At 38.9% G+C, this 10,000-nt stretch overlaps 1 protein-coding gene across 1 annotated transcript in view; it reads right to left on the bottom strand.

Annotated features, from left to right (window-relative positions):
• LOC140938994 (myb-binding protein 1A-like protein) overlaps nt 1-10,000 on the bottom strand; it is a 25,677-nt gene that overhangs the window by 3,020 nt on the left and 12,657 nt on the right. Inside the window, exons 18-33 of the mRNA XM_073388552.1 lie at nt 9,711-9,768; nt 9,070-9,215; nt 6,892-6,949; nt 6,678-6,727; nt 6,047-6,214; nt 5,431-5,545; nt 4,671-4,704; nt 4,244-4,301; nt 3,772-3,888; nt 3,437-3,512; nt 2,236-2,285; nt 1,547-1,642; nt 1,242-1,312; nt 987-1,038; nt 796-864; nt 148-189 (exon numbers count right to left, since the gene is read on the bottom strand). Coding sequence (XP_073244653.1) covers nt 148-189; nt 796-864; nt 987-1,038; nt 1,242-1,312; nt 1,547-1,642; nt 2,236-2,285; nt 3,437-3,512; nt 3,772-3,888; nt 4,244-4,301; nt 4,671-4,704; nt 5,431-5,545; nt 6,047-6,214; nt 6,678-6,727; nt 6,892-6,949; nt 9,070-9,215; nt 9,711-9,768 — 1,260 coding nt within the window. The remainder of the gene's footprint in view (nt 1-147; nt 190-795; nt 865-986; nt 1,039-1,241; nt 1,313-1,546; nt 1,643-2,235; nt 2,286-3,436; nt 3,513-3,771; nt 3,889-4,243; nt 4,302-4,670; nt 4,705-5,430; nt 5,546-6,046; nt 6,215-6,677; nt 6,728-6,891; nt 6,950-9,069; nt 9,216-9,710; nt 9,769-10,000) is intronic.

Here is a 10,000-nt window from a genome sequence, read left to right as displayed (position 1 = left end):
CTCAGCGCTTTTTGATTGCTTGCGTCAACACACTTTTACATTTTATGTAGATTTTAAACCGCTACAAAGTGAGGTTTGTTGTACTTCACACTTCATTGAACGAGCGTTTTCCTTACTATTTTTCAAGTGAGAGTGTTGTTAACTTACTTTTTGTGACATTAACTGCATTAGCATCGCACAAGCTTGGCACTACAATTGAAAGTAGAATAATTAAACCAAAACATATTCTGAAGAAACCACTGTTAACTAATGCGTCAGTATATTTGCACTTTCGTATACTTTTGCTATCCAGGGGTCTGAACCAGCGAAGTAAAAGCCCCCAAACCTACTAAAACATATACTAAAATAATCTCAAATGATGTAAAGAGGGCAGGGCATGATAGTAGCTCAGAAAAAAATGCTGCATTAGGTTTTCCAAAACTTCCACGGAGTTGACTATCATTAAGATTTCTTTTTTTCCAGGGAAAACATGTTGATGAAATACAATGAAACTGGTTTAAAGAAGACGAATAGGTCATTTTGTTTTAAAAAATTTCCTCCCTTATTTTATGTAAAACGAACCTGTTTTCAGCGGACACCCGCAAAGGGCCTACGCGTATACAGGTTTTCAATATATTCGATTGTGAGGGAATATCGCCAAATGCCTTTCAAGTAGTAAGCAACCTACAAATGTACTTTAGGCGAGTAAAATCCTGAATAGCCTGTGTACAGACCCCCCTCCCCTCAGGAAAAATCGGAGAAGGGGGGAGGGGGGTCTGTACACAGGCTAACCCTAAAGGACAAAACAAAATTTACCTTCCTGAAGTTATTGACTGCAGATTCGAGATATTTAACCAGATTTGGAGCTAAACACCAGCCAAGATGCTAAACAAAAATAAAGCAAACCAAATAAATCCGCTTGCAAACGACATGCTTAAGTGCTCTCTGTCCTTATGTATAAAGTAATGGCACTGTTCATAGATTCAAAGCGAGGTAGTTTTACTCACCGGAAAGCGATTAATCAGCTCAGTGAACAGCACGGGATGAAGATGTGTACTCCTGAGGGAAAAAGGCCAAATTAATATAAAATGTTACATTTATTTCCGCCGCGGCCTCGGAAGTTCTATTTTCGTTGCATTCTCAGGGTCTTCTTCTCGGAAAACGAGGTTGTTTTCGCGCGATTTGACTCAGCGACAAGCGTTGCGCGAAGACCATTCCTAGTGTAACAGGATTTTAACGAAATAAGGCAGTGTACTTTTCACCTTTTTTCCATGAAGTCCTTGAGCGCCTTGTTGAGCACCGCTGACAGCCTTTGAGCATCTAAAAGGCTCCCCTGCACAAAACACAAAATTCAGCAGAGCAACATCAACTATACCCCACACGTGTAGCGAGAAAAAAAGATTATCTTAGAGAACGAGGTCTTATAGTGGTTCAACATGTTCAATTTAATTTCACTTGGCTTATGTCCATGATAATCAACAAAAATTTGAAAAAAGGATTAGTTGAACTTTAACACTCACATCTTCCCTCGCCGACACGTGGTGAGAAAATAAAAGACCATCCTTACTTTCGTTTTATCTTTGTCTTCATTTGTTTTTCCTTTTCCTTTCTGAGTTGTATCATGAGTAGATTCAGGTGACCGGGAGCTTCTTAACACTCGAATCTGCAGAGAGACAATGAGTACAAACGCTGTAGGTACAATCCGTTCTCAGATTACAGACAGTACAGTAAACTAGAATTTGTTGTCTCCTCAGATTATCGGGGCTGGGTAACAAAGGTAATCAGTGAATACTGATTTAACCTTTAAAGAACAGATTTCAGCTACATCGAAAACACACAAGTCTCAATCACATCACCAGTTTACGTAATGAGCTGCAGTTGTATCTTAAACGCTGCGAGAACCCTGGTGAACGAGTTAAAGCTACCAAAGACTGATTCCGATGACAAAAAGTGCATGGAAATGCTTGGGAAACAAATAAACTTTATGAGCCCAGTAGGGTTTTTATAGAGAACTCCTCCGTGAAAAATACATGCGCTCTATTAATTGATGTAAAATTGTGGGGCGAATAAACATCAATAAACGTGGAATGTTCTAAACGCTCTACACTGTACAAGACTGCGAATGTATGAAAATTCCCTTCCGAGAATGATAAAGTATGTTTGTGAAGAAACAAATGTATAAACAATCAAAAACATCACGAAACCAAAGAGCAGCTTGCGATTTCAAGCCGATCGCGACAGTACAGTTGTACTTACCAGATAAAAGAAGCCAAGGGATACAAGCGTTACAATCGAACTTGAAGGAGCTGTTCAAACAAAATATAAAACATCGTTAACAAGAATGACGACAAAAGGACAGGAAATAGGCCATTACCGAGTTTCAAAAACTCTCGCTTTCAAAAAAAAAAGTGCACAACCGTTCCTGAGTCGTGTGATAAATAACAGAAGCGGCTTGGTAAATACTCACCACTAGTCATCTCCACTTCAGTTAATAATTGTTTTAGTATCTACTAAAACAGTGAGATAATTGAGCACAAAAATGATGATTTTTAACTCATTTACTGCTGCCAACGACTACTATTTCGGCAAGCAATGACCGAACGGTCGTCACGTTTTCTTGCCGACAAAAAACTTTTGAAGGTATTTGCTTAGCTCTTGCGGGGAAATTTCTTTAGAAGGAGTTGCGAATTCTTTTTGTTGTAAAAAACTAACCAGTTTTAAGTTTATTTATGAACATTTCAGCTAAAGAAAGTAACGCAAGACATAATCTGCATTTGTAAACAATAAACCTTTTTTACTGGTTTGATCGATCGATAAATTCAAGTCAACAGACAAAGCTTTACTGTTAAAACTTCCAAACCGAATTTCGTCACCATCTTTGTGCATTTCTGGAACAGCTTGTTTGATTATGTGAAACTTCTTTGTTTGTTACGGCAGCAAACCGCCATTTTGCTCGTAACTTACTTTAGGTTGTCGTCGCTCGCTCGGAGGAGCTGGAGGTGAATCAGTGAATAGCAATGGATATCCCGAGTTTGAGTAGCCCATCAGAGCGCGAAAAAAACACTATCCACTTCTTAAGTAAACACTAAGAGTCATTAGTATACACTAGAACAGTGGTTAGTGTTTGTCGCGCGCTCTGATTGGCTACTCAAACTCGGTATATCTACTATCCATTAGTTAATAATTTTTATTTACTTGCATGAGAATAAAAAATACATTTTAATATCAATGCCTTTGCACTTAGCCTCGCTGTGAAACAGAGGCTTGGGGAAAAACGTGCAGAAGGAGTGACTCATGAAGTTCCCCTTTTTTCTCTAGTTAACCTTTTAATCAACCTCCAGCGATGATGGCAAAGAGATTCAAAACTAAACCTTAATTAAATGTTTCAATTCTAAAAGCGAGAGAGTTCGGGAAGATCACTCAATATTTACAAGTAGAATGTAATGAACACTCTTACCGGACATGGCTTTTTCTACCAAGTGGTCTATTTTATCATGAATGTATCCTGGATCGAGAGCAAAAACTGGAGGAAGCTGCAAAACAAAAGATAAGGCAAGTAGAACCGATTAACTACAAGCTCGTTCGCCAACTGGCGAAAAGAATCCATTTATGAATATTTTTTAATTTTTACATCTAACTGTTGATCTTGAAATCAGTCATGCAATCTAGGGTGCTTTGATTAATTGCTGTAGTCACACCGGAAGGTAAAATATATATATTTATGTTTTGTGTTATTGTTAAAACAATACACTGAGCAATGAAGAAGGAAGTCCTTAAGAATTGACAGATCACCTCTTTTAATGTGCAAAGCTTGTTTGTAAACAGCCCTTGAGCTTTTTCGCCTAATGGGCGGAAAGCCTTGGAATTACGCGATGACCAGGCTACATCCAACAACGGTTCGATTAATTCCTGAACAGAAAGAAAGGGTATTGTCAGTTATGTTGTCATAATGGCAGTCCTACATGCAGTTTCGCCACTGATTAGCGGGCAGAAAATGGAAACAAAACCAGGCAAATGCCAGACTCATAACTAGTCTCTATTAATTTATGTGATTTCGGATTGGGAGAAGATTGGGGTTAAGCAGAGGCACGTGGGGTTATGGCAAGGGAAAATAGCCACTGGTTTTCTTCCCGTAGCTTCTGTGTGACTCTTCACTCCAAAACTCGAATGACTAACGACGGGTTATGAATCTGGGAAAACATGCACCAGACTGTAAAAGATACAAGGTTCAATGAAATTTGGAAATTAAAGCTGTTGTACTCACCAAAACGAGGGGATTTGAAGCTTGCTTTTTAATAAATATTTCGATTATGTCAAGAACCCTAGAAAAGAATGAAAATTATAGCGCTTGAAAAGAAAAAATCGTCCAAAAGGGAGAAATTAGACTATAGCTACCTTTGCTGCTTTACTTTAAGTCCTCTCCCGATAGCAAAATCAGGATAAAACTTCTTACATTTCATAACTTGTTCCCGCCACTACAACATTCTCGCTAAAACTCGTCGTAGATTGACGACGGCTATCACGTTTTCCCGCCAAAATGACGCTGGTTCACGCGCGAGCAATACTCAGCATTGAGAAAATTTCGTACTCGTAGTCGTCCTAGTCTCAGAGCATTAACTCCTTTCCTTCTTTTATAATGCATCTTCAGCAGAACACCCGTATAGAAAACAAAAGTTATATTCGTAAAATACCTCAATTTGAAATGAAGAACAATCTTAGTGGCATCTGAAGAGAGAGAATGACGAACACATTAATTACGCTATGGAGAAATATGACGCAATGGGTGGCAACAACGTCTCGTGTAAATAGGAAAAGGCAGTTGTTTACACCGAGAAGAACTTAAAATCTGTACCAATCCTTACAATTATTATAAATTCTAGTCACCACCTGTCTTCTCATTGGCTAAAAACCTACAGTTAATTCTGGGAAACAGCGCAACCTACAGATTATTCACTAATCTGTACCTACAGATTAGTGAATAATCTGTAGGTTGCGCGCGCAATGCATGATTTCCAAGAGCAATGTCAAGTGCACGGACAGCAATGTCAAGTTCGCGGACAGCGAAGTAAGAATGGCTTCTCGATTCGCTTCATCGACCCAGCACGAAATTGAGCAATTACTTGAAGATAAAGTATAATAAAACGATTATTACATTCGGTTTTTGTGATATCCGGAATAATCAAGGTCTCGGTTAGTGTTATCAGCCGAAGCCGAAGGCTGAGGATGATAACACTAACCTTGATTATTCCGGATATCACAAAAACCTCATCCAATAATTGTTTATAATTAACAAAAAAAGAGCTGGATCAATTTAGGCTTCAGAGAAACTGCCCACCTGCCCCTCCCCTAAGTCAACACTAACACTTGTTTCTGACTTACGGCAAAATGTTGGCTTAGGAGAGGGGTAGGTGGGCAGTTTCCCAGTAACCTAAATTGTTCCAAAGAGCTCACCGTTTTTCTTAATCTTCTCCTTTTGAGCTTGTAACTGGGTTTTAAAAACAGCAGCCAGGGCATCATCAAGCTGCATCATGGCTTCATCCTCCAAATCTTCATCACTACTGTTTCCCTACAAAAGAATATCGTCATTAGCCCTTGTATAAAAAAACTATCAATCACTACCTCCCGTTAAAATCCTAGGGACAATTACAGAGTCATGTATTGTACCTCTAACTTTTGATTGAGATCTGTGGGTGAAATCCTGTGATGTGACCACTAAAAATGGAAACATCTTTACCAGTACATTCACACGGTTCTATTTACATAACAACAACAAACAAGCCTTAAAAGAAAAATGATCTTTTTGCTTTGTTCTGACTACTTTAGTAAAAGGTTCTACAAACAAGAAGCCTTGACGGCATTCAAACTGTGGTCCGTTATCATCTACCACCCCATAAAAAACCTACCTATGTATCAATCATTTCGGTTCTTCCTCTTTAATAGATATAGAGAGGCCATCTAGCCATTCCTGAAACCATTCATTTCGTAAAATATTCGCAAAAGTCTCGCGACTACCTTTTCACTTTGTCTTGAAACAAGGACAACCCTCGGTCTGGCACAGTATACCAACCTCTTTATTCACGTCAACCACTGCCGGGCCAAGAGCAGCTTGTAGCTCAGCTCTGAACGCTTCGTCCACATCCCCGCTAGAATCTTGCTCTTCATCTGAACTGCTGCCTTCTTCATCGTCATCTTCCACATCACTGTCAGTGTCATCCTTTGTACCATTCACTGTTTCCTACGTTATAAGTTTATGGGCAATAAAAGAAGAGAGAGCGTTCTCAAAAAAGCCCCATAGAGCAATTCGATACAACACCGACCCAGTCTCTTGCTCAAGTTCAAAAAGTGAAAAACTGGGTACGATCAGCGACCACAAAGAATCTTGGGATCGTTTGAAGGAACAGCACGAACGTCAACAAACCTGGCACACTAAAAGTCCCAAGTTCAAAACTGCAGTAATAGTTTCAGAAACGCAACTAATCTTTACTATCACAGAATTCCCAGAGACCCTAATGCAGAGGGTACAGTGTGTATACCTTCTTCAGTCAGGATAACCAGGAGAGTGTCTATAACAAGTTACTTGTTTTTGCTGTCCCTCAAAACAATCGCTACAACCTTTGCGGTCATAAGTCGTACCAGTTCCCCGCTCGTTTAGAACATGGTCAATTATATCAAAAACATGCCAGTTAACAAACAGTTACCTTTTCGTTGCCCTCCTCGTCTTCCATGTCCTCCTCGTCTCCTTCATCAGCTGAAAACAGTATTAAGAGTTGTTAGAAAAATCAATCATTGAGTGTCACTGATGCTTGTGAGTAAAACAACAGAGAGATTTAAAGTCACGTTTACGGAAAGCGGAAAACGTCGATTATACGTCACCAGTTTCTATTGTTGTTATTTTGATTATACAAAACCTACCTGACTCATCAACTATTTCCAAAGTTTCACCTCCATCTCTCTTTCTGGGGTCCAAACTCTAAAAACATCAAAAGAGCACGAGATTAAACAACTGTCAATAACGGTTTATCTGGAAGCAGAAGTAACTTGGACAACAATTCATGCAAACAAGAGGAAGTTAAGCTGTAAAGTGTCTCATTGGAAAGAAACTGGGAAGTTGGGAACATGACACTATTAATATAGCGTTGAGTCAAAACGTATTGATTACCAGCTGCACTTTCCAACAACAGACAGCCACTCGAATGAATCCAAGAAACGCTTGAAAAAATTAGGTGTCACGAACTTTAGAGAGAAAAAAAGAGCTTTTCAAAGGAGCTGTGTCACGGTTGGCTAGTTCATTTTGTTTATAAAACTAATTGCACTCCCTAATTAGCAATGACAAATCACACCTTCGTGTCAAATAAATAGGTCTCCCAAGTATTATTTCAAACCTTGCAAAAACAAAAATGAACTTTGTTAAGGTGACTCGACCCAGTTTTTTGGGGGGATACCATCCTACTTTGAAGCTCTCTGGTATCCCCACCTTTACTTTTATCGTAAGTCTAACACATAGAATGGATAACATATAGATCAATCTACAATATAACATAAAATTTTTGGCGATCGGAGTAAATGCCACGTGGTTATAATGCCACGCCCCTTTGAGGTCTGAGTCGAAAATCTGCTGTTGCCGGCATTTTTTCGTGAAAATCTCTCGGCTACACATAGTGCGCATTAGTGCCTTGCGCTGAACAGAGTTTCACCAAAATCGCAAAGACCCAATTCGAGAAATTCAGCGGTTTCCAAATTTAGGTCATAATTTATGCGAAAATGATAAGCAAACTTTACACGGATTATATCTAATAAACTATGAGATTCATCTCTTTATTTTGGGCATCGTTATAACAGATGGGTCCTTGCAAGTCAGCAAAACGCTTTAGGGCCTTGTAAATGCGCGCGATTTCGAGCAAAGCAAACATATAGAAATTATAGTTTTCGCTATTTGTTAACGTTTGTCAGAGTTTAAGAGTCCTTCTCACGAAAAAAGCATTTCCTTAAAAATTCGTAGTTTTTTTTTCCTTCAAATTTTTTCAGGGCCACAATTGATTAACTAACTACCCGGACTCTGAATTTCATGATCATTGAAAAACTGTGAAATTATCTTTTATAAGCCCAAACTTGAGCAAACATTGAAGATTTTTAGCGTTTTGGCTGAGTTTATGCTTTGGGAGTTGTCTATTGTTTCTAGTCTGTCATTATACAGCATTCTTGTTCAGCACGCGTGCAATGACCACGCTTGGCTGACTTCCGAATGCTGACCGAGATATTCCCGTCACGAGTTGGTTTAATTATTGGCTTGCATTAAACCTATGAAAAAATGATATTTTTTTAATAGTAAGTAGATTTAGTGTGTAGCACTTCTTGATTTTTTTGCAAAGGCACAAGAAGCACGAGAATTGATTAAAAATTGTGAGTTAAACCTCTATGTAACGCTCGATGGCCTGTCTCACTGTACCAAAAAAAACATATCTCGGTGAGCTTTCGGAAGTCAGCCAAGCGCGGTCATTGCACGCGTGCTGAACAAGAATGCTGTATCATGACAGACTAGAAACAATAGACAACTCCCAAAGCACAAACTCAGCCAAAACGCTAAAAATCTTCAATGTTTACTCAAGTTTGGGCTTATAAAAGATAATGTCACAGTTTTTCAATGACCATGAAATTCAGAGTCCGGGTAGTTAGTTAATCAATTGTGGCCCTGAAAAAATTTGAAGGAAAAAAAACTACGAATTTTTAAGAAAATGCTTTTTTCGTGAGAAGGACTCTTAAACTTTGACAAACGTCAACAAATAGCGAAAACTATAATTTCTATATGTTTGCTTTGCTCGAAATCGCGCGCATTTACAAGGCCCTAAAGCGTTTTGCTGACTTGCAAGGACCCATCTGTTATAACGATGCCCAAAAACGTTGTGAACGTTTTGAGCGGTAACTTTTTATGTTTTACGCAATAAGGTAGCAGTTCCCACGGTTTAAATTTTAATAAACTTTGTGGCACAGCTCCCTTAATGCCCCCTCGGTGGCTTGTGTTCACACTGCTTCGTGTTGTTTGCTTGTTAGCCCACTTGCCACTCACGTGGTGTTTACACTAGAGCTACTTACCTCCAGAATCATATTCAGTGCATTCAGTGTTAAGTGTGGAGCCAGTAATGTGAACACGTGGTCAACAACATGGCGAAACAGACTGGAGGGCCGTGTCAGCAAACTTAATAGTACTTCGGTCAATACCTCCACCCAGTGTGGCTCATCTAAAAAACACAAACAATTCATTGTTATTACAATCAAGTTAACGCATTTGAAGACTTTAAGGTCATCTGGGTAGCAACCTTTTCCTTTCCTTACTTCACAGTTGTCAGAGCCATTGAATGGTAAAGAAACGGGATCATTATACGATTCCGGAAAACTGCCCACCTACCCCTCCCCTAAGCCAACATCAACACTTACATACTTCTCACTTAGGGCGAAATGGTGGTTTAGGGGAGGGGTAGGTGATCCAAAACCGTCACAAACGTCCTTACATGTAAAGAACCCAAAGAAAAAACTTGCGACAAAAAAAATCGAATTTTTGCAAATTATCCCAGGAAATACATGACCACGATGACCAAAGAAGATTCATTTGAATGGTAAGACCACAGGATTTTAACCACAGATTCAAAAGTTAGCGAGAGAATCATCTCACCATAACTTGGTCTAAGAAGGTTCAAAGCCACCATGTACAACAATAATATTCAAAACTCTCTTACCGCTCTCGACTTCTTTCTTAGATTTGCTTTTCTGTTTTTCATAGCAGGCTTTCAGCTCCTAAACATCACCAGCGAGAAAAAAATATAAAATGGATCATATTACAAAACTCTAGTTGAAACTTAGACAACAGCACGACTTGCCCAGTAGCTAATTTACAGTAGAATTAACAAATTTTGAGATAAATATTAGCGATAAAAAATCACGACGTTTCGACCTCTCCGAGGTCATTTTCAAGTGTATAAAAGTTCTCTAAATTAGCATAAATAAGTTAAAAACAAGTTATAATAGA

Source organism: Porites lutea, chromosome 5, assembly GCF_958299795.1.
Source record: "Porites lutea chromosome 5, jaPorLute2.1, whole genome shotgun sequence".
In the NCBI taxonomy this organism is placed as follows: domain Eukaryota; kingdom Metazoa; phylum Cnidaria; class Anthozoa; order Scleractinia; family Poritidae; genus Porites; species Porites lutea.
Note: the sequence above shows the minus strand (reverse complement) of the source record. Positions and strands in the feature narration are given on the sequence as shown.